This window comes from Solea solea, chromosome 10 (assembly GCF_958295425.1).
Source record: "Solea solea chromosome 10, fSolSol10.1, whole genome shotgun sequence".
NCBI lineage: Eukaryota > Metazoa > Chordata > Actinopteri > Pleuronectiformes > Soleidae > Solea > Solea solea.
This window is the reverse complement of record NC_081143.1, coordinates 9669851-9694019: the sequence shown is the minus strand read 5'-3', so window position 1 is coordinate 9694019 and position 24169 is coordinate 9669851. Positions and strand designations below refer to the sequence as shown.

The 24169-nt window shown below is 44.1% G+C and overlaps 1 protein-coding gene across 3 annotated transcripts; it reads right to left on the bottom strand.

Annotated features, from left to right (window-relative positions):
- Positions 1–1569: 1569 nt before the first annotated feature.
- On the bottom strand, positions 1570–21597 carry pcdh10a (protocadherin 10a). Of its 3 annotated transcripts, none has more exons than XM_058640669.1 (5): positions 18286–21533; positions 16869–16927; positions 15960–16066; positions 5183–5343; positions 1570–2935 (listed from the first exon to the last, which is right to left on the bottom strand). In XM_058640669.1, exons 1-5 carry the CDS (start codon positions 20830–20832, stop codon positions 2882–2884), a joined length of 2928 nt encoding a protein of 975 aa, XP_058496652.1. In that variant the 5' UTR covers positions 20833–21533; the 3' UTR covers positions 1570–2881. The 3 variants fall into 3 exon arrangements, with proteins under 3 accessions (XP_058496652.1, XP_058496651.1, XP_058496650.1); XM_058640668.1 differs by having other exon boundaries at positions 4960–5343; positions 18286–21531; XM_058640667.1 differs by lacking the exon at positions 1570–2935 and having other exon boundaries at positions 4599–5343; positions 18286–21597.
- Between the last annotated feature and the right edge of the window lie 2572 nt (positions 21598–24169).

Sequence of the window (24169 nt, the reverse complement as noted above, 5' to 3'; positions counted from 1 at the left end):
GCATCAGTAATCCATCAAACCACATGACCATCCAGAACTGGGCTGGCATAAACAGGAAGCTGATTCTCTTCTCTGTAGCTGTTTGTTTCATTTTGGAAAGCACTACTATCAAATATCACGAGAGAGATGACGAGATAAAAATGCAACTGAAACCAAGTGTTTACAGGCTTTCTGTCGTAGCTGGAGGTTGAGTCGTGACTTTTAATAACCAATAAGGAAGTAGCCGCTGTAAACTGTGCCAACATTTACAAAAGTATCTGCTTTTGCTGACCCAGGTGAAAATGCAGTTTTTCAAGGTCTTTGTTTGTGGCTCTGAAACGCCGGGGAAGTGTGGAAGGCAGGTGTGTTCGGAACAGAATTCCGTGCATTTTAGATGAAAACTGAGTCGTATGAATGCAGCTGGAGACAATGTTACACAGGCAGTGTTGTGTGTTGTGTGGTGAGTGAGTTAAAAGCTAAGAAGGTGAAACCTTTTCAGAATGTTTATTTGTGGACGAGCCTTGTTGTTGTTGTTGTTGTGGAGCTAAGAGAACCGGACATCATACAATTGATCCAAATTGTCCCAAAGTTTGACTTGCAGAATTGTTGTAGCCCGGGTTACTGACGTATTATTTCGAAAAAGCACTGGACGACTCTCTCTCTCTCTCTCTCACCAGCACTTAAACACATCTGCGATTTATCTTCATCACTGCAGTCCGACATCATATGTCCGACCAAAACAAAGCATTTGTAGCCATCGCATTAAGACTTAAGCGTGATGTATGTTCACTTGTGCAGTGTGAGCCGTGAAAAGGTGTTTATAAAAAATGAAATCAGAATTGCCAACACCGATGTCCGCAGGGTAATTTGCAATAAGTTTGGTGATCCTTTCAAATTTTCATTTAGTGCCATCATCAGCTCAAAATTTTAATCAACATCCCCACCGGGCTCTGCTGCACTCTGTGTTCAGTGCTAATTGGCAAATGCTAATACATGAAACGGGGATGATGAACATGGTAAACATTACACCTGCGCAGCATCAATACGCTTTTATTGTCCTTGTGAGCGCGTTATCCGTGCTGATGTTAGCGTTTAGCTGAGGGCCCGCGTGTGCCGGGGCACGGCCTAGCGGCGCCGCGAGCATGGCTCCGGGCTCTTACTTTTTGTTTTAATGATCCCTTACATCCTATTATTCCCAGGTGAATGTGACAAAACACACGTTAGAGAACTTCAATTACACTGTTTATTTATCACCACTTGACCTGTGTGTGTGTGTGTGTGTGTGTGTGTGTGTGTGTGTGTGTGTGTGGGTGTGTGCGCGTGTGGGTGTGCCATGTTGTGGCTCACGGTGTGTCGTCTTCTGTGTACACCTCTGATGTATGATTGTGAAACTTTGATTTCTAGCTTGATTGTGATAGTCCCCATCACCCCCCTCCCCTCCCCCCCCTCCCCTCCTGTACATGAACACACAGTCTGCTAGTAAAAATACACAACAGGCCAAAACAACTCAACTGGTGTCTTCGCTACACACGACAAGGCCTGGCGTCTGTAAACGGTGAAACGGAAACAAATGACGACATCAACTCAATCCATGGTTGGTGTGAAGGGGTTTGCTTTTTTAGGCGGCAGCACTCCTCCTCCTGTTTTAATCGATACACGTGTTGATTTTGTAGCACTTGGTACTATTAGATGACAATATGAGGTGTAGAAACTAACCAATGGTTACACAGTTTTCAGAAAAAAAAGTATATTGTATATATATATATATAGTTATATATATAGATTTATATTCATTTATAAGCTTTTTAAAATAGCACAGTAAACACTTTGCACACATGATAAAAACCACTTAATGTGTCTGATTGTTTATGTATAGGCCAATGGCGTCACATCCTAGTGAGGGGGTCTTTTCACTTTCTCCGCAGTCAGCTCAGGAAGGAACTGGAGAGCTGTTAGTCACTAGTGTAGAAATGAGAACATTCATTTGTGATATTTTATTGACAGACAGAACGTCAGGGTCGTTGGCAGCTTCGTCTTCCTAAGCATTGTCTGCATTTTTTTTTTTTTTTTTTTTCTCTGTCTTGTTCAGCACGCCTTCCTGAAGTGGCTACACTCGAGAGAAGACCCAGCTCCAGATCTCATGTTCCTGTCTGTAACTGTAAGTTGGAATATGTGAGAGTCAGCACACTTTAACCACACAGAAAGAACAACAGAAACAAAAAAGAGAGAAGTTATATAAAGACAGTCAAGTCAAAAAACCAGAGATACAGAATTTATAGTACTGCACATCATCTCTTCTTGTCCTCCTTTCCTTCTTTTTTTCCTATCGCTTCATACCTGTACAACACCTGCTCTCTCACTCTCTTCCTAATTGTCCCTCACTCCCCCCACACAGTCTCTGTACAGTCGGCTTAGTGGTGACCATAGAAATAGCTAAAGGGTTCCATGTGACGTCGGTTGTAGTTTGTACAGAAACAATTGTTCGTTGTTGTTTTTTTTTTTCTTCATGTAAACAGGCACACGGATCTCTAGAGGCTAACTCCTCAGTCAAAAAGACAAACCACCTGTGAGCGCATCAGTCTCTCTTTTCTCGTGTCGTTTTTGTATTCCTCGGTTTATTTCAGTTCCTTTCTGCTGATGATTTTTATAATCTTCACATGTCGAGTGATTTGGCCCTGGTCTCAGTCCCGCTGAGAAGAATAAGGCCTTGGATTGCTCCTCAGATATCTGGAGGTTTACAGCTACTCAGTATTTATTTCTCATTTCCTCCCTTGGCAACCTTCTGCCAAGGCTTCCATACCCTTTGCCACCCGAGATAAAGAAGTGTAACCAAGGTTGCTGTCTGTTCAGTTTTGTTCTCCGCTGTCTCTAGCATCGGTGTTGGTGTTCTGGCAAAGAATATTCACGCTGTCTCCGACAGGTCCACGTGGAACGAGCTAGCAAATCCTTTTGCGGGCTGAAAAGACAGAGAACACACTCGTTAAGATAAGCGACACCCTTTCCCTCGAGACTTTTAAGTGACACAGTCGGCTCGAAATACCATCACTCGAAGGATACATGCCACAGACAGAGTCTGTCTGAAGTTATTTATGTACTCTAAAGGCTGGCCGTCGCTGTTTAATGCTACAACTAATTTGGGAATTGGGTAAAAAAAAAAAACAAACCCATGTCCATCAGCGAAGATGAATGTTCAGAATTTGGTGGCTACATAATGCATGCACAGAAAATACACAGAGCACTAATTGCTTCATTAATTATCTATAAATGGGCCATTAAACATTTATACACCCTTTATCAAGGCAGCGCTGGTGATCAGAGCGTTGCCATAGCCCGTCGTATCATAGGGTGCTATTTTTAAAAGGAGAACATGATCCTGATTGGTTAATCGAGCCCCAGCCTGTGGGACTATCCTCATGTTTTTTTTTTTTGCAGACTGATGAACAACAAAACCTTTGCCTTGGCAGCGTGTGGTCGATTATTTTCACCAGACAAGAAGAGGGGGAGAAATCGTAAATCACAAAGTAAGAGGAAATAAATTTGTGAGTTTTGGACAGGGCAAATATGGAGTGCATTCATCCTAACCCCCCCAAGGCACATGAGATGAGCAGACATGCAGGCAGCTATATTTGGAGCAAAGCAGGCTCAAGCACCTAAAGGCTAAATACCAATTATTTCTCACACAGCCCTGATGTGCGAGACGAATGCTGCTTGGCTCTGTTTGCCAAGTTGCAAACAAGAAGAAAAAAAAAGTGGAAAGCAGGTTTTGGTGTTCATCATTTACCTGAGACACAGCCCACAGTCAGCATGCAGTATCATGGTAGTTAACATGGTGGTGACTTGACTGGAAATGACTTCTCTACTGAATGTGAATATCGAATCCATTCTCTACTCTTAGAGCTAATAGAATATTCATGTTATGTGGGAGAGCTCGGAAAGCAATTGAAAGTGGCAAATAGTAGTATCCCGCCATTCTCTTCAAAAGAATCCCACACAGTTTCTTTAGAAATGTAGGCAGGCGATTCAATTTTCCAATACATTCCTTTTTGACAAATTACAATTTAAATTGCATACATTCTTTCTCAAAACATGCGTGTGTGTGTGTGTGTGTGTGTGAGTTTTGCATCTGAGGAAGCTTGACCTCACGGCCCACAGCCCACCTCACCCTCCCTTCTTTATGTCAGGTATTGATCCGCAGGCAAGCCAGTATAGACACTCAAGACTTCCCTTTTTGAATACAATGGGCTTCATTCCTTGAAGGAAAGATGAAGCGTGGGTTGTATTTTTCACCTTTGGAGCTTTTCAGTAGGGAAGTCAATGTGCTTGAGCAAAAAGACATTGTTGTCGAACAAATAGAGAACGAGACATCCTTTGCAACATGAGATGATCTAGCCTTTTTTTTTCTCCCTCCCTTTATCCTCAAACTGTGTTTTCTTTTTTTTTTTAACTACAAACAGTGTTTCTCGCTGTATGGTGTAAATATGGCAAAAACATGAAGTGGTGTGCTTGTGTATGACCTTTGCTTGTATGAGCATCAGATAAAAAAAGGGGATTTTGAGGGGTAAAATTTGGAGAAAGGGGGAAAAAAGAAAGAAAAAGGGGCCACAGCAGTTTCACATGAGTCCAATTCAAATGATGTTTATTTTAGACTGAATCATGTCGTTACAGAAAGCATTATGAGTTAGGATGGGGTTAGTTTGAAAATTTCAAAGGGGTCTTTAGAGAAGGGGGGTAAAATAGATTACATTTTACATTCAACATAAAAAAAAAATATGATAATTTACAAAACAAAATCAACAAACTCAACAAAACATAAAGCCGTATTTTAAAACTTCTTAGAATAGAAGAACTAAAAGTTGATAAACAACATAAAAAGTCCAGATCAGAATCAAGAGGCAGATTCATTGTCCCCCCTTCTTTAGTATCTGTACTGGACCAGACTAAAGTCATAGGGTCCCAGGGAATTTTCATACTGATACTCACAGAGAAAGGTGGGTTTGTATGGTAGGGTCCCCCTATCATACTCTTTCCTCTCTAGCGTGCTGGAGCTGTACTGCTGCTGTTGCTGATGGAGGTGATGGTGAAGGCTGTGGTGTGACTGTGACCTTTGACCGTCCTTGCCAAAGGTGGAGAATGACCTATCGTTGGACGAGGCGGTGGACGAGGTCACGGTCAGCTGGTCAGTGAGGTTGACGGAGGAGGGTACCTCAGTGTCTGGCAGTGTGGCGTCCATGCCGGGGACGTGCAGGTTGCTGCGGTAGTCGGGCCCCTGGCGTCCATCTGACGGCACGAATGACGGCATCCAGCAGCGGTCGGAGTGGCCCAGGGCCTTGCACTCCTCTGTGCAGTTGGAGAACAGGTCCGCGCCTGCAGACGAGTTGCAGATAAAGGCACAGAAAGAGGAAACGGGATGGAGAGGGTGGAAATGAGGTTGGGAGATAACAGACACATAAAAACGAGATGGAGCAGAGAGAAATGGAAGCGGCACAGATATTTGGAGTGGAAATGAACACGTGGGGGAGAGATGAGAGAAGCAGAGCAGAGGAGAGAACACAAGTTAGCAATCATTTGCCAATGTCACGAGCAGAAAAAGTGCAGCAAAAGCTATTCATCAAAGAGACAAGGCCAACATTGATGAAGCGAATTGTTTGTTTTCCTCCTCACCTCATTCATTCCGAATGAAATGTGCAATCAAAGTGATGTGGTGTGGCGAAAAACATTTCACCCCCTCCGTACATCAACATCCTGCAGACTCACAATTGATTCCAAAACACTAAGAGACTAAATGTGAATCCATAATCCATCATCCGCACACATACACACGAAAACAAACAAAAAAATATCTCGCAACAAATTCACTGGCCGCTTAATCACACTAATGTCAATCATCCCTATACAAAACAACAAAGTGTGTAATTGACACAGAGCCACTGCCAAGACCAAAACAATCAAACATAAAAAAAAAGATTAAATTAACATCTGAAATGATAAAGCAGGATATCACACACTCTCTCATTCACACATGACTGACATGAAAGAGGTACCAGTTATGTTAATTACACTCTCTTAAGAGAGGAGGATGAGAGCGATGAAGAGCACGAGAGCGATGACGAAAAAGCCAAGAGAAAGGAACACGAGACACGAACAGAGTCATCAAAATAAAGAGAACCTGCAGCCTCTTTCTGCTCGTGTGCACATCGGATTGGGAGTTTTCCCGCTTTCCAGGTGAAGCCGGGACAACGTGTGGGGGGGGAGGGGTTAAAGCGGGAAAAACATGCAGTTTAGGTTTGTGGAACAGTTCAGAGTCGCATCAGGAGAGAGAAAGGGGGGAAAAAACAAAAACGAGGCAGACACACTGGACAACACGGTATCAGTAAATTCCCTGAGGCTGCGAGGGCTTCAGATCAAAGAGTCCACTTACACAAATCTATTCTACTGATCCTTCCCCCTGATAATGCCACTGTTCCTGTATGGCTAAAAGCAGCCACAGACACACAAAAAACAATCCCACATAAGCATATACATATCAATAGATATCACATTAAAGAAAGCTAAGCCTATAGTATTTATCCAAAGAATAAGCACTTGCTTTCAACGACATAATCAAAATAGATCAAAACCACCCCAGTGAAGTATTATGATAACTTCAGAGTGTCTGTAATAATATAATCTGGTAAAGACCTGTGTTTATTCCGTGGCAGCCTTTCTTTGACCTACAGCTTTAAAGAAAGAAACAATTGTCTGTTTGTTTTTCCCCTTTTTTCCGACCCACATCTCCCCCCCTCCACAATGAGACTAAATCTCCAAATATCAGCCTGTCATGGATTATGGATTATGTTTTCCTACAGTGCATGAGGCAAAGCAACAAGGGAGGAAAAAAGTGTCACTGGTCATAAATGCAATGGTGCACATTCCCTGCTGTTCTGGCTGGGCTGTACATTTGAGACTTGATTCCACAACATAGCCCCAATTTAACATGTCTGTTACACAAACTGTAAAACTAAATAACATTACTGTGGTGAGATAACGCCAACTGGTCCCGTGACAGCTAGACAAAGGTGTTATTTCCACTGAGAGTTATGGCACATTTCTACCTTCCCTTTTTGCAACCCTCTTTATTTCTTACCAGGAAGGTTTTCATCCTAAAATATCTCTAAACATCGTTCCCGTACTGGCCAACCACCAGGGTACAGATGAGGCCAAGGAGGACTTGATAAAAATGTCGATAGGCTCATACGAGTAGGCTTCAGTCATTACAGTGCACTCAAAGCAATAAGATTAAGGAGCATCAGCAAGTGGGGCACATGGTTTTATCTGCCCTGTGGTTTGTAGAAAGTAACTAATATCATTTTTGGATAAATGTATTTACTGTTAAGAATTCCTAAAAATACAAAATCAACAGATGCTTGAATAGAACATCATGAGCACAAAGCTGTTTTGTATTGTAAGTAAGTAAACATTTCGTATTTATGGAATTCCACCATATTTATTAAATATAAGAACCATTTTAATGTGTTTGTCTGCATTACGACTAAACTGATCTACCTGTCTACCTGCAACCCGCCTCCGATTGGACGATCACAATTGTCAATCCCACTGGTGTTTTCCCTTCAGACAGATGTTTGCCGATGTTAAAAATCCAGTGAGAATTAAAAGCTAATTTCCCCGTAGACTTCTATTCTAACAGACTTATTCATACAACCAGTGGATTTGCCCACTTGTGGCTATTCACTGTATTTTCACGTTCACATTGACGTCCTTGGAAGACAATTTGTTGTTATAATTATGTGATGCAAAGACGAATACGAGCAAAAAGCAGGTATGTGTAGAGTGCTGATATGTATGAATGGGTGATGTTTAAGAAGAAGTAAAAAGTTAAAACTAGTTGGTTGGGTTGACACTTTCTAATTCTGACCTTGAAAGTAATTTGTGCAAATGTAAAACCCTATGTTGTTAAGACACAGCTGACGGATTTGTTCTTTCTTGTCCGCGGATCCCCATTCGGGCCTCACAGGGAGCGAAACAAGCAACAAGCCTGTTCGGTGACCGGAGAGCCAAAGGAGGAGGCACAAAGCTCACAGACAGGAGGCAGTGAGAGCCAAACAGACGTGGGGGGAGTCACAGATTTCACAGACAGTGAGACAGCAGGCAGGAGAAGCAGCAAGACCGGGGGAAGCATAAGGACAGGGAAGGAAAAGCCCATGCAATCACAGATGGAATAAACACAGGCCAGGAAAGACAGAGAGAGACACAGGTCTTGCAGAGGAGGAGGAGGAGGATTTTTTTTCCAACACAAGAAATGAGAAAATACTGATTAAATTTAAGCTTCCTCTAGAACCTGTCATACTGAATTGTTTTTAACATCTTTACAGCCCTTAACTTTGATTCCCATGTCTGTAATTGTGAGTCTTATACATGTAGAGAATGCAAATGTAAAGTCAGCCTTTAACTGTGATAGACTTAATTAACCATGGATTAAAGCGAACACTTTTTCCTGTGGGATACACAGAGTTCACAACAATCTGCATTACAAGCTATTAGGAAAACACACACTCTGATTAATGGTGACTGAGACATATGGGCGCTGAGACCTTTTTGTGTAATATCGTGTTTGATTCAGCGAGTTTTGATCACATCAGATGTCTCGTTGGTCTGTTTACGTCCGTCTGCGTTTCCTGTCTGCCGCACAGAATCAGCACCAGTCATTGCTTTTGCTGCCAAAGGCTTGATTTGTTTTTATCACCACCTAGCACAAGTGGATGAGGTTAGCAGCAGCTCTGAAGTCTGTGTGATCAGATGGAGACGGGGAGATCAGTGGTAATGCTCATTAAGATTTTTGAGTGACATTTACTTGCGTTTAACCTCCAATTCACCCCTGGAATTAATGTATATTCATCCTATCTTTAAAGGTTCAGGGCACATAAATCATGCCGTTTCTGTTAATTCCCACCTTTCAGTTAGCCTTTAGCCCTTTAATGGACTTTTTGCTAATTAATTTCCACCACAGGCGGACACGTGCGTTAACCTCGGTCCCTCCGATCACAACTGATTAAGTGGTCGGTAGCTACACTGCGTTTGTTTCGAAAACACATAATTGAATTAGTCCAGTGATATTAGCTCAGGTGCAAAACCAGGCTCATGTGCATCTATGCAGAGAACAAGCAATGCATACAAATCTACAGCTAAAGCTACATAGTTAATGTCAAAGGATTAAGAGAAAGCTCACGTTGCTCCATATCTCTCTTATCCGAGTATATTCTTAAGCAGGCAGAAGGACGTATTGTACTCTGGAGAAGATGTGTAAATATAGTCTGCAGCAGTCACTGTTTACTGTGCATCGGGCTCGAAGAAGCTCTCGTCACTTGCTTTCCAAACTACTCTAGTGATTTTCGCCTGCTGGCTCGCTGTTTTAAACAAGCAAAAATGAACACACGCGCGTTTGCGCGCAAATGCACTCGCTTAAATGTACGCTGCACAATGTGCGGCGACGGACGGATATGTAAACAAGTGAAGAGACAGCCGGGCCACGTGCACTTGACACCCAGTGGCTGTTGATTGTCACGTAGCACCTTTTCTTCCTCGGGCAGGAAGCAAAACAACAACCAAAACAGTGACTGGCAATGACAGGCCCTGCCAGCAGCCCTATCTCTCATCCTGACCTCATCAGGCAGGAAGAACACACAGTCTCTCTTACACACACACACACACACACACACACACAGTGTTTTGCGCAGCTATTCCTCTAAGAACACTGCAATGATTTCCATAGGACAAACAAAACGAAGCATTATCCATAACCGGTTAATACCTAACCCTAACCTTAGCCTAACCACAATAGCCCTAAACTTATCAATTCTCCATGAGGACTATTGGTCCTGACAAGGTCAGTGTTTATGCCAGAGAAGGCCCTAAAGGAGTCACACATAATGCAAATGCAGTCTACTTGCTAATAAGCAATCAGCACTTCTGTTCTTCCCTTTTTTTTTCCTTTCATTACATCTCTGCGTGTTTTCCGAAATCCGACGTCGGTGTGATTTGACTAATTGTGCCTTCTGCCTGACATACATCCAACAATTTGGCGCAGGAAAAGGAAGGAAAACAGATCCTGAGAAAACATCATCTCCGTGTTTAAATTAGCACCATGGGTATATATCTGCGGTCACCCTGCACTTATTCCTCCGTCTGTCTTAGTCCCTCTGAGTCTCTCTCTTTCCCTGTCTCTTGTTATTTTATCTCACATTTAATCCTCTCTGGTCATTTCTCCTTCAGCTGTTATCTTGTTCTCTCTCTCTCTCTCTCCCTCAAAAAAGAAAACACTCCACTTCCCCCAGGTAAAGAGTGCCTTCTATCCATACCTCTGTTTTTCATCTTGTCCTCCACTGTTCCAGAGAGAATACAGACACTAAACATCAATATTTGGACAGCAGCTGACGACGACAGGGGAGTAACATGGTTTCCTTACATGAGTTGGCCAGTGAAGCTGCGATGAGTAAACCAGAGACCTCCCAGGGCCAAAACTGAAAAAAGATGGCGTCCACCGCGGCCAGTAATGACAGACAGAGAAATTGTTCTGCGTCTCTGAGAGGCAGCTACCATTTTCAATGTTTGTTAGACAGCAAATGGGCTGGGAAGGAGAGCCAAGATGGCCGCTTGCCCTCGCCGTGTCTGTTTGATTAATATGGCCCCTTATATATTGTTAGAGCAAAGCATCTGGATGACCACTGATTATTGATCTCTGGTTCGTAAGCTTTTTATCACTCGCTCTGCTCTTTGAACGCAGCACACTACACTATAAAGCCTCCATCAGACGATACCTCACAATAACATTAGAGTCCATACAATGAGACCTTTGGACCACAGCATTTAAGTATAATTTATTACCACTTTTTTTTACACAGCCAATGGTCCTTCTGACATTTGCACAGTGATGTATATACAGCAGAACAACAGACACTGAGGCAATGCTACACCAGGTTCCACTGGGAAAACGGCAAACAAACTATTATTATTATCATTTTTTATTTTTGTTTTGCTTGTAACGGTAACAAAAGTGATTGCCATTAATTGTACCGGTACGTGATCTAGGGCTGCAACAGTTATTCGATGAATTGATTATTAATCAATTGCTAAATTAATTGTTAATGAACTATTTTGATAGTCCATTAATCGGTTTGAGTGTTTTTCAAGAATTAAAACTCTCCATCTTTGCTCCATATAACAAGGAAACTATTACAACTGAATCATTTTTGTTTGTAGACAAAACACGACATCATTCCCAGGTTTGGAAAATGCCGATCAACATTTTTCTGTGACATTTTACAGACCAAACAAGTGCTCTATCTATCTGAAAACTTATTTTAAGCCACAGCTGTTTCCTTCTCTCAAATAAATCAGTTTGGTGTTGCTACGCAAATATGATCTATGAGTGTGATAAAGTGAAAACTTGAACCTTTGAATTCATCCCTATTTACAGTATGTGTCACGTGGGCGATGCAGCTTTTGTGCTGATCATACAGTGTATGGAACAGTGTAAATGCAGCAGGTTGTCAGAGTTCACTCCGACCATTACCCTCACGTAGTCATGATGTCTGTTTTTTAGTGGGAACAACACTGCAACCTGACTGGAGCAGATGTTCAGATAAATCTCTCGCCAGAATGATATATTTGCATTGCTCTTGGCCCAAAAAATCTTTATGACTCCCACTGGTCTTTCTGCCTTATGTCTTACTTCAGTAATAAATATCCTCCACTCTTGTCTAGGTCAAGAAAAATGCATTTATTTTTTTTCATATTTCCATCCTGTTTTCATCAGATTAGATAGCATATTCATTAAAAACAAACAAACAAACAAACAAAAACCCTCTCCTGAAAGTGAGGATGTGTCACCTCTTTCAGCCATCTCAGGGTTGGAAACACTCAAGCTGCTATTCAGTTCACTCATAAACCACATTCTAGGAACACATTCATCAAGACTCGCAGCGAGACGTGCCGGCGTATTGGTAATCATTACAAGGCATGTTCTTCTTCTTATTACTCTCGCAGAACAGTTTAAAATGAATATCCTCTTCTATCAACATACCTGAACCATGCAATAATGAGGTCGTGCAAAATAGATGAAGAAAGGCATGATGTAGTTAACTTAATGGTCCGGTAGTGATTAAGTTAATCAAGTTGACTGATCCCTGTTTCTGCAACGACTTCCACTGACTTTTATTGACATTAAACTAAGCGCACGGCTTAGACGTGGTGACATCTCTGCCTGTTGCCGTCACATTGATTTTCTAATGAGACGATAGTGTTTTGTTTGTTCTTTTGTATTTGCTTTGATTGAGTTTCACTTTTTCGTGTCACATCGAGATGCTGGTGAGTTTTGAGAGCTTTCGATGCGCCTGCGCTGAAATACTGTCTCATTGTGTGAGTCGTTTTCCCAGCAAATTACTCAGCGTGCTTGTTCTGGCTTCTCAGATATGAACATTGGGCGATCCTCTTTGTCTGAGATTATCTTAAAATAAAAGTAAGACAAAAACTCTTAATGGCATATTTGGCCACTAGAATTATTATTATTAATTTTTTTTTTATTGTCTGATGTCACTCTTTAGAATACAAAGGTAAGGTGACGATGGACTAAAAGAGTTTCTAGTCAGTACCTTATTTTTGTGCCTTTTAAAGCAAACATGTTGTATTTCACATGCATTAACCCTTACATTCCAGCTTGTTCCCTTTGCACTTTGCAACCCTGAGACAGGCGTCATGCTCTCTGGAATCCCAGGCATGAATATGCAGCGTATTACTTCAAACTAAATCAATATTTCTACACCAATCGTGCATTGTACACTCCCTCCTCTCCTGGTTTTGTTATTATCGTAGCGGAGAGAAGGATGTTTCAAAACACTCCATGCTAAATCCCTCTGACAGCTCACTGACATGGGAAACGGCAACACAGTGCCCACAACTAATTCATAATCAGCTTTCTAATACGCCATTGCCAGAGTGATTTAATTGTCCCATTTGTCATGGCTGTTGTTCTCACCAAAATAAACGTCATGATAATGATCGTTTCCAGTCTCCCACCCGTCACACAGCCTTCCACAGCTGATCGAATGTTTCTGAGATGCCAATTTATTATTATTATTTTTTTTCGCACTGATGAATATTTCATCCTCTCTTATCTGTCACCGTTTTTGTTTTGCACGCTCACTCTTTCTGTCACCCTACGTTAGGATGATGAGGGGAATAATGAGGAAAACGGGGTCTCATGTGAAATCAAACAACCTAAAAGAGAAAGAGGGTGTGGAGAGGTAAAAGGTGTAGCAGTCAATCAATAGCGCTTTGGCTCCTGACGCAGCTGTGCCTCGCTCCAGACACGCTGCTTTCAGAAAAAGCCATTTGCCCACTTTTTAAAGGTATCAGGTGATAGCCCAGCCTCACAGGCAGTGTCCCTTTGATTTAAAACCACGTCGGGAGACTTATTTTCTAAAGTGTCAGACAAGCGCCCGTGCAGGAAGCTACGGCAGGTGTAGTTGATGATATGCCAACTGGAAATGGTTTCCTCCTGATTTGAAATATTCCAAGGGGCACCAAAAGGTAGAGTGTGCAGCGCAGTCCCGTGGGGAAACCTTGCCTCTAACCCTCCTTTGATAATTGCTATGCAAAAGGTTCTAGAAAATGAATTACTGATCAGCCGAGTGTTGCAGAGAGCCAACGTGTGGGGGGAGACAGAATGAAGGATGAGACCCTGCCACAAAACCTGGAAGCGAATATGCGTGCGTCAGACAAACACACACACACACACACACACACGCTTGGACACAGAATGGAAGTATATTTACAGGACATGCATGCTAAGTAGAAGTGTCTGTATATGGATGTGCACCCGAAGATTTGCTTAAGCACACAAATGCTGCAGAAAGACATAAAAATACTCGTGGTCTGTACATAGTCTTAGCTCCAGCTTATGCAGAACATGCACTTATATAAAGGTAGCACACGCAACCCATGTGAGACAACAAGCCGTATTGTCACCCCCATATATTTACACAATAAAAAAAAGACTTGTGCACATACTGTACATAAAGCTGACATAAAGCTGCAATGGATAGATGCCATGTACACCTGGCATAGTGCCACTCTCTCCTCTTAAGACAGAATCTCATTTAATCTTCCCAGAGTGCTGTCTCAAATGAAATCTCCTTTTTCACTTCTGACATCATCACCGCCTCTTGTTTTCTCCTACACTCTTCACACACATGCACACACACAGGTATCATATACACACCTATACGTATTAACTCCGACACAGGTATACCTTTTTTTAGCAGCACACGAACACGGCGTCTGATATTGTTTATTGAGTCTGTGAAGCTCACGCGTCCCTTTTTGCCTAAACTAAAATACCAGTCGCGTGGCACGGCCTCCCGTGGAGTGTTAAGCTGTTCCCTTCGCAATCCAACGTGAGAAACAAATGTGGTTTCCTTCGCGTGACATGCCGAGTGCAGCACCAACTGTGCACACACCAAGGCAACTGCCAAATGGTCCTGCTCGGAGCTAAATAAAGCTAAAAGAAACATGTTACTGGCTCATAAATGTGAGCCTCTAACTGTGATTGTCAAGTGGCGAGAGAGGTTTTCAAGTCAATATTCCACATGAATTTTAAAACATGTTCAGAGTCCTATCCTGGGAGATTGTGTCAGGTGCGATTCCTTATCAAATCCAGAGGTTACCTGCAAGCTCAAAGTTGCTATGTGCAAACCATTTATCTTCTGGTTCCACATACTGATGGAAGAGTTCAATATTAATGTTAATAGCTATTTCAGCAAACATTTTTATTTATTTTTTTCTTGAGAATGAGTGGAGTCTTTGGATTTCATCCAATTCTGCATTTCGGTCTCGCACAGTTTGACCTTCACAGCCTGCTTCATCAGTGAGGGCAGCGAGTCACAGGACCGCTGCTGCACATTTGCTCCAGACTTTGGCTCGGTTCATTGATAACGAAGCGTGAGGACTGTTCACTATTGTACACCTACCTAACACCTACCTAATCCGCTTTATTTGTATTCTCAGCACTGTTATGATATTTGGCTGGTTCCCGGCCGAGGCGGGGGTCTTACACGAGGACTTGTGGAGCAATCCCTCAGACGGAAAGGGCAATTCAATATGAAATGAGATTTTGTATTGCTCCACGTTTTGTCTGACTCCACTTTGATCAATAAACAGGTACGAGACTAATAGGATTTTAGAGAGAACAGGGGGAGTCTTATATTTCCTAATGCTGTGTCTAAAAAATTGACTGCACTGTAAAGTGCACAAGAGAAACAGGAGTCAGTGAATAAAGACGAAGTGAGTGTGAATGTACAACGATGGGGAAATGGTGCATTTGCTTTAAGTTGTGCCACAGGGGGAAAAAATGCACAGGAATGCATGCTGCTAATGTGTTTGATTAGCTGACTCGATAACCAACAAGGACATTACAATGCAGTGCATCTGCAGGGGCTGAATGAAATGCATCTAATTATATCAATTTAGCTTCCTTGCCTTTTCTTTTTTACTTGAGTGAACCTATTGATTTGTGTCATTGAAGCACTGCTGGCCTCACACTGCCTCTCTGCGAGTCGCTGTCCTTTCAGTACCACCCTCTGAAACAAGCAGCAGGGTTATGGAAAAAGCAAGAGGCACAAAACGAATGCCATGGAGAGTTCCCCAAATATCCCTGCCTTTCATCCGGGTGTGAAATACAATCAACACCTCTGGGCCTGTTCATTTCAGCCATCCAGCCAGCAAACCCTGCAGCTCAGGCCTCCGCATACACGCTCAAATTAAGGAAATTAAAAGTCACCGGTCCGCACCAACAATCCAGCGCTATCCCATTCAAAACTGCATACACACACTATTCAAAGTAAAGCAGGAGGAGGGGGGGGGGTTTGAGAAATAAAATGACGAGTGTAATTATGTGATGTGGGGCACAAGGGGGGGGGGGGGGGACTCACCAGTTGAATGACCCCGGTTGGTGGCATCGTGGTCACTGTCACCCTGTTCACTGTCACCGTGACCGCTGTCTTTGGAGCTGACGATGTCTGCTTCTTGGAACGCAGAACTGGAAAAAAAGATGGGGGAAAATGGCGCAGCGGACGGTCATTTCAGAGGAAGAGGAATAAAAACAATCAAGACAGAAAGAGAGGAGGGGACGGAGCGGATGATGAAGGGGGAGCAGGAGAGGGATTTAATGAGGGGCAGAGACAGAGAGAGAGGGGGAATCAGAAATCAACACCACATTAATAACAGTCACGGTGGCCGTCAGCAGCCTAAATTGGATGTTACACATGGCATGTAATGAAATCCAGCATAAGGGCTTTAATAGGTGCTGCTCTGTCAGTTATGGGACTAACACCAAATTGAAGATGAACGTTATGGATACACTGGGAACCATGTAGCCTCTCAAAGCCACAATTAACGATGTGGAATGTGTGGGATTCAAACTGATAGGTGTAATATTCAATTTTACAGATATGTGAACAGGTTATGGATCCTTGAGGCCTATTGAGGTTCTCTGGTGGCCTCTATGGGGCTCTGAGCTTTGCAAGTTAGTAATAATAATAATAATAAGGTGCGCGTGTGTGTATGTACTTATTTTTGTAACCTCTCTGGGAGAAGTTTTCTGGTATAAATACTGACCTTGTCAGGACCAGTGGTGCTCATGGGGACCTACTGAGGCAGAACCTCATTTCTGAGGCTTTGGTTCAAGTTAGGATTAAGATGTGAACTATGGTTAGGTTAAGGTTTGGCATTAAGCTTTGCCAGTCTGTCCAGATGAATGGAAAGATATAGCTGCACAAAAGTGTGTGTGTGTGTGTGTGTGTGTGAGAGAGAGAAAGAGGAAGACAGAGAGAGCTTGTCACCTGTTGACACGTCTGGGTCTGTCCACCAGGTAGCTGAGTTCTGCTCGTTGGTGTTTTGTCTGGAAAAACCCACATAAAGACATTTCATTACATCAAATGACAAGTGCATTCATTAATATATGTAAAATAAAAAGGCAAAGGGTTGGGGGGGTGTTATTTAATGAGAGAAAAATTATGCGCATACACTGGTTGTCAGCTTGTAACTGAAGCTGTGACAGTGTGAGACGAGGAGCCCACGATGCCACGCATCCACTTGGTGAACGAGTGAGTGGGCGAGAGGAGACGAGAGAATGGGAGATAGAGTGTGTGTTAGGGGGGGAGGGGGGGGGGACTGAATGCGTAAATGATTGAGCTGCCCGATGCTGAAACTGAACAACCTTTGTTCACGGTGCTGCCGTGCTGCGTCGTGCGGGGAATACTTAACGCGCAGCAAAGGCAAGGCTGTGACTGGATGTCTGGCTTCACTCCAGGTGCAGCGCAATTAACCAAAAAAAAAAGAGAAAAGCGGAGGAAAGGAGAGAAGAGAGCCCCAACTCCTCAGCTCTTTTGAGAAGAGCGCACAGTCTAAACACAAAACAGGGCCCTCGCATCACACACTTTTAACACCCCCCAAAATTCAGGAGCCTGCTCATATATCAACTGCTGTTCTGTGCTCATGGAGGAGCAGCTGTAACCAAAACATGTTGCGCACAAAGGAATGCACTCTGGTGACATTTCAGACAAATCTCCTGACATCTGAGTGCATTCAAAGTGTCAGGAGGTTTTTCTAAATATATATATATATTTTCTTTCTCGTGTATTCTTCGCTTTTGAATATTTGCATATTTGGAAAATAGCAGGCTCAGAAATGTCACCAAAAATATTCAAAATCGCAAATGCTTTCAAGAAGTTAACGACACAATATATCAACATGTGCGCTCTTGTGTTTGGTTTGATCAAGATCAGATTAAATAGAACCCATGACATTAAAAAGCATCTTCCAATCGGCTGCTCTAACTGGAAAAAAGGTATAAACACTTTACGCACAAAGTCCAAATCCCTGTCCGCTCTGTTGCGCATGACATTAGGGGCTGATCTGACAGCACTCTATACTGTGAATACAGCTGAAAGGCCACACGAGAGGTTTATCCATTGACATGTCCAATCACAATTACCCACGGCAATGATTAAAGGCTACTGTGCAGAACAGCCAAGTCAATATCAGAAACAGTTGCCATCCTCTTGGAGACTTTTTTTTTTTTTTGCTCTGCGTGACCTGACTGACTAAACACACTTTGATGTGGAGCTGTTGATTTCTGGAGGAGGTTTAGAACGAGGTCAACCCTTCAAACCACAGTTTTATGCCCTTTTAAATCATCACACGGAGAAAGTCTAAGTGTAGCCCTGAGCTACAAAAGCTGATTCTGGCGTCTCTTACCTCATTAGAGAGAATACTGCCATTGGATATGATGTCCGGTTGTTGGTCACTGTAACCGGTGACTATGGCACCGCAGGGGTTGGTGTGATCCGAGTCTGTGTTGCGGGAGGGGCTGCACGGTTTTAGGAACATCAGATCCGTTTTGGCGGACTCCGGTGTCAAACACACCTGGTAGCAGTAGGAGTTCTGGTTCTGGTGGTGGTGGGAGCCGAAGCCTCCTCCCACGCCGCCCACGCCAGACTCCTCCACGGGCACCTGCCCCACGGGCCCGACCCCTGTGGTCACGTTGGTGCTCTGGACTAACATGATGTCGGACTTGCTGAGCTTCTTCTGCTTGCGGCCCCGGGCCTGCCTGCTGCAGCACGCGCCGCAGCACAGGCAGCATTCACCTGCCATGAGGCACGTGTACAGGTTGAGCGTCTTGTCCTTCTGACAGCGCACGGCCAGGACGATCATGGCCAGGAGGAAAATGAAGGAAACGGAGCCCAGGGCGATGATGAGGATAAGCGTGAGGTCAAGAGAGGTCTCCTTTGCCTTGGAGGCCGAGCCGCGATCCCCACTGTGGCCTTCGACCACGCTGTCCACTAATATCACACTCACACTGGCGGAGGAGGAGAGCGGGGGCTGCCCGTGGTCCCTCACCTCAATCAGGAGGTCGTAGTAGCCCCGCAGGTCCCGCTTGGGAGAGATTCTACGGGCTGTCCTCAGCTCCCCTGTCCTCCAGTCCATGCGGAACATCTCCAACTCATTGCCCCGCAGGATGCTGTAGGACAGCCGTGCGTTCTCGCCGTCATCCGCATCCATGGCCACGACGCGCGTCACCAAGTAGCCAGGCTCTGCAGAGCGCGGCAGGTGCTCTTTGGCTGTGCCGTTCTTACCGATGGGGGCTATGACAGAGGGAGCATTGTCATTTTGGTCAACTATAATCACATTTACAGTGGCGTTAGAGAAAAGCTCAGCAGGACCCGAGTCCTTCGCCTGCACCATGAAGCTGAACTCCTTCAGCAGTTCATAATCAAAGGAGCGCAGCGCGTAAAGGTAGCCGGTGTCCTGGTTTATGGACACGTACGTGTCCACAGACATGCCCTGTATATCACACTCCAATATGGAGTAAGTAATAAGAGCGTTCTGTCCTATGTCAGGGTCCAAAGCACTCACAGCGTGAATGAAAGCACCGGGCACGTTGTTCTCAGTTACATACACATCATAAACAGCCTGCGTAAAACGGGGCGCATTGTCATTCTCATCAGAGACGTGCACTTTAATGGACTTGCTGGTGGCGAGTGAAGGCTGACCCTTGTCTTTAGCCACCACAGTGATGGTGTAAGAATCCGCGATCTCTCTGTCCAGCGGTCCGTCCGTCACGATGGTGTAGTAGTTTTTAAAAGAGGACTTCAGCTTGAAAGGAACGTCTCCCAAAATCTCGCAGCTCATTTGTCCATTTTCACTCGAGTCCCGGTCCGAGACGCTGAACAGAGCGATCACGGTGCCCGGCGCGTCCTGCTCGCTCACGGACTCGGTCACGGTGCTGAACCCGATCTCCGGTGTGTTGTCGTTAACGTCCACGAGTTTGACCAGCACTTTGCAGTGCGCGGGGACCGCATTCGCCCCCAGGTCTTTCGCCTGGACATAAATCTGGTGCGTATTACTCTCTTCATAGTCCACCTCCCCCGCCACCTCTATCCTACCTGTTCTGGCATCAATGTTGAATAAGTCCTTTATCCGCGGAGTGTTGTGGCTGCTGAAAGAATAGACTATTTCCCCGTTTTGTCCCTCGTCTACATCCGTGGCGTTAAGTTGAATCACTAGAGTTCCCACGGGGGAGTTTTCCCGCAGGTTAACACTGTACACAGACTGGTCAAATGTGGGCGCGTTATCGTTAGAGTCCAGAACTTTAACGACCAGGAGAGCCGTCCCGGTCCGCTGCGGGATGCCCCCATCCACGGCTGTCAGCACATAGCGGTGCACAGCCTGCTGCTCCCTGTCCAGCGGCTTCTCAAGTACCAGCTCTGCAAACTTGTTCCCGTCGCTCTGCGTCTGCACATCAAGGTAAAAATAGTTGTTATTCGTGATGGCATATGTGCTGAGCCCGTTCGTGCCCACGTCGGGGTCGAAGGCGTTCTCCACCGGGAAACGGGTCCCGGGAATTGCGCTCTCTGATATCTCCACGGCAATGTCCGTCTCGGGGAAGCTGGGTGGGTTGTCGTTGATATCCATCACTTCGATTTCCACGCGGAAAAGCTCCAGCGGGTTCTCCAGAAACACCTCCAGGTGCAAAAGGCACGGGATGGTCTGCTTACAGATTTCCTCCCGGTCGATTTTCTCCTTCACCAGGAGCGCACCGTTTTCTAAGTTCACCTCCAGATACGGTGTCCGCGAACTAGGCACCGTCTGAAAGCGACGAGCGGAAAGTTTGGTGATGTCCAGCCCCAAATCCTCTGCAATATTCCCAACCACCGAGCCAGGCTCCTGCTCCTCTGGCACGGAGTAATGAAGCTGAGAGACAGCTCCATCCAGGATGAAGAGCAAGGATATTAACCAAATCATCTCCTGCCTCCTCTTTCAAAGTGCACTTAAAGACAAACAAAAATACGAGAGTTATTCCTTTTTCTTACAAGAAATGAGCATTTCCCATTTCCTCTGTCCGTAAAAAGGCAGTGAAGAAAACAGCAACAAGGCTGTCCGATTCCAAAATTCCTCTCCTGTGCCTCGCGTCAGTGGAACATTGTGTCGTTTCAGCTGTGAGAAGCACAGCCATTTGATCCCAGCTTCTCTCGTTTAATCAATTCTGCGTCGGTCTGTGAGTTTTTGGCGTCAGCGCAAACATGGGCAGGCTGGAGCCAGGACGCACAGCCAACACTCCCCGTGCGCACAGAGTGGATTTCCCCCCCCTACACTTCTTCACAGAAAAAGTCACGAAACAAAAACAGGGAACTCCACACGAGCAGGGAACACGGAGCCAGACACAACTCCCGGTCACGAATCAATAACGAATGCAACTTCTTAGTAAAGACTCAGCGAATAAGAGGACTTTCTCTCTGTCTATCTCCCTGCGCGAGGTTGTAATCACTGCGCCTAAGCGCTCAAAGCGGATGATGTTCTCAGCTCGGCTTCTGTGAGGAGAGTGTGAGCAGCAGGGTTGGTTTTGCGCGCAGCTCCTTTTCCCCACCAGCCAATGGCATGCTCAAACACCGGGTGTGATGGCACCTGATTGGGGCTCCGCGACGCCAGACAGAGCTACAGCGGGCCCCTTATAACAAAACCAGTGCCTGTGTTCCTCTCCTCTCCTCTCTTCTTTTCCTCTTCTCCCCCCTCCTCCTCCAGGCCCTGCCTCAGATGTAGCAGGGAAAATTAAAATGTTTTACACACCCAGTGAATTAAGAAAGTCGAATAATACTGGCTGACACTTGGCATCAGCTGATCGGTGTGCTTTTGCAACCGCTTTAGGGATGTTGGTGTTTCTGAAATGTAATATTAGAAAAGTGCCTTGTTGTATCATGGTCTTGAAGCTTTTCTTATTTTTATTTAACATCTTCTTTGATAAATAGCTGCCAGTCTGCTCAATACAGGGTCACGGGGTTCACAGTTGTGCCCTCCGCGTGTAAGTATCTCAACAGGCTGGTATCAAAAAGCCCTGCTTTGATACCAGCGCATGAGTCAGAAGTGTGAGGATGCCCACAGCCAAAAAATCACCATGCAAAGAGGCTGCGCAAGTAGACAGTAGTGACGCAACAGCAGTGCCATACATTCTCTCTCTCTCTCTCTCTCTCTCCCTCTCTCTCTCTCTCTCTCTCTCTCCCTCCCTCTGAGGTGACCGCACATCTATAAGGAAGAAAAAAAAGAAACGAGTGAAACATTTAAAATAAAGCATTATCTCCAGCGTGCGCAGTTTGAAAGTGAGCATCAGTGTGATACGAGGTTCCGCCAGAGTCAGGATCACACTTGAGTTACTTTAATTCAGTGCAATGAAGCATCATACTTCAGTCCTGCCGTGTTTGCTAATAGCCTGGAGCCTATTAGTTCCTCTATCTTCCTTCCTCTTCTTATCATTAACCCCCTCACATGCTGCGGCCTTAAACTGTAACACAGTTGCGTCATGCGCTAATTTAATTCATAAAGCATAAATTAAATATGCAAATGACACAATGGCAAAAAAAAAAAATGGGGAAATGTGGGTGGGTTATGGGGGTGGGCGGGGGGGTCTGACTGTACTTGCACAAACTATTTGGAAGGATGATGACAACAAGATGAAAACGAGCGTAATTGATGTGAATTAGCATACATCTCTTGATTCCAAATGTAATAGAAGTGCAGGAACAGCAGCGGCAGTAGCGGCAGCATTGGCCGTAAATGCAGAGCGACGTGTCCATTGTGCGCTGGATTAAAGCGAGCAATGCGCGATTCTGCATCTCGCCACGTACGAGTCGGGAGAAACAATGAGACGCTCTGTGGATTTGCACCCATGTCTGAGCAGGAGCATGTGTGACTGAATCGAGCTGACACCGGAGTCAGATGTGGGAGCAGAGCGCTCCGCGCGCACACACCCAGCACCTCCCCTCACTCTCTCTGTCTCTCTTTCCCTCTCTGTCAGGGTGTTACAGAGACCAACGTCGCCCCCTCGCGTCTGCCCACTCCCTCTCTTTTTAAACTCCTCTGGTCTCCCCTCAGCAGGGGTTTTAAATCATTTGTTTTATTCCATACGCTCTGCACAGTAAAATATTTCAAGGAATTCCCCGGCTGTTGCTGCGAATTTCACAATCAGTTACATCATTATGGTTTCACAGGCTTTAACTGTGATCTTTTATGATGCAGTACCACCTTTGTGTTTTGTTGTGAAAATACCATATTTGTAGTTGTGGCTATTGCAAGAAATTCCTCTAAAGGGATGTTTTCAAGTGTGATTTGTACAGTTGCAGTAACACACATTGCTATAATTCTATACTAAACGACAGCACTACAGGAAAATGCTGCTACGGCACAGTAAAATGATATTACCGTGTGTATGAAAATATGGCTAAATCACAGTAACCACTGAGGAAAACATACCATTTATATCGGCACCTACTGCAAAATCATATGTATCTTTGCGATGTTGCAGTAAAATACAGGATTTATTAAGCTAAATAGCAGCATTCACCATAACTGTTAGTTCACAGTAATATCCTGAGAAATTAGACACCACTGTGAAAGTAGATAATCATTTACTGTAAATATGCATGCAGTATATATATATATGTATATATGTATATATACATATATATATATATATATATATATATATATATATATATATGTACACAATATAAAGCAACAAGTCGCCAGTAGTAGTAGTAGTAGTTTACTGTTAATACAGTCAAATATTTTGCAGTGTCATACAAAATCAAATGGAGGAGTTTGAGGAGAAACAGAAACATGAAATATAGGCCATCATTACAAGAAAAAGTCATTATCATCATATAAAGGTATTACTACAGCACACTTCAGGTGTAAATGGCAGTGAAATGTGAATAAATGCCCTCCCTGTGAGTTTCATATAATTATGTACTACATTACTGACATGCTAATGTGACACTAATAATATATGTATATGAACTGCGTAATGGCGTGTATTTATAAAGACGGGGTAGTTGGGTAATCTCACCACAGTTTAATTAGCGTTAAATGTGACCTGCCAGACCTTCATGTTGTCACCCATTGACAAAAAAAAAAAAAGATTTCTATACCATAAACCAACCAGACTGGCTCAGGATCCACAGATGAAGGTTTTTTGGGGTCGCCAAAAAAGATTTGCTGATTTTTCGTCCTCTGCATCTATTCAAAGTCATATGTGGTGTCAAGGAACTGGCAGTGAAAATAGTCTGAAATATAATGTTGTGCACAAATT

Excerpts from the sequence above, each read along its gene's own strand:
- pcdh10a (XM_058640667.1), bottom strand. The coding sequence starts at position 20,832 with ATGATTTGGTTAATATCCTTGCTCTTCATCCTGGATGGAGCTGTCTCT. Across the intron at positions 16,928-18,285 it reads GCAGTATTCTCTCTAATGAG|ACAAAACACCAACGAGCAGA; the intron begins GTAAGAGACGCC and ends GGGTTTTTCCAG. Across the intron at positions 5,344-15,959 it reads CAACCGGGGTCATTCAACTG|GCGCGGACCTGTTCTCCAAC; the intron begins GTGAGTCCCCCC and ends ACTCGTCTGCAG.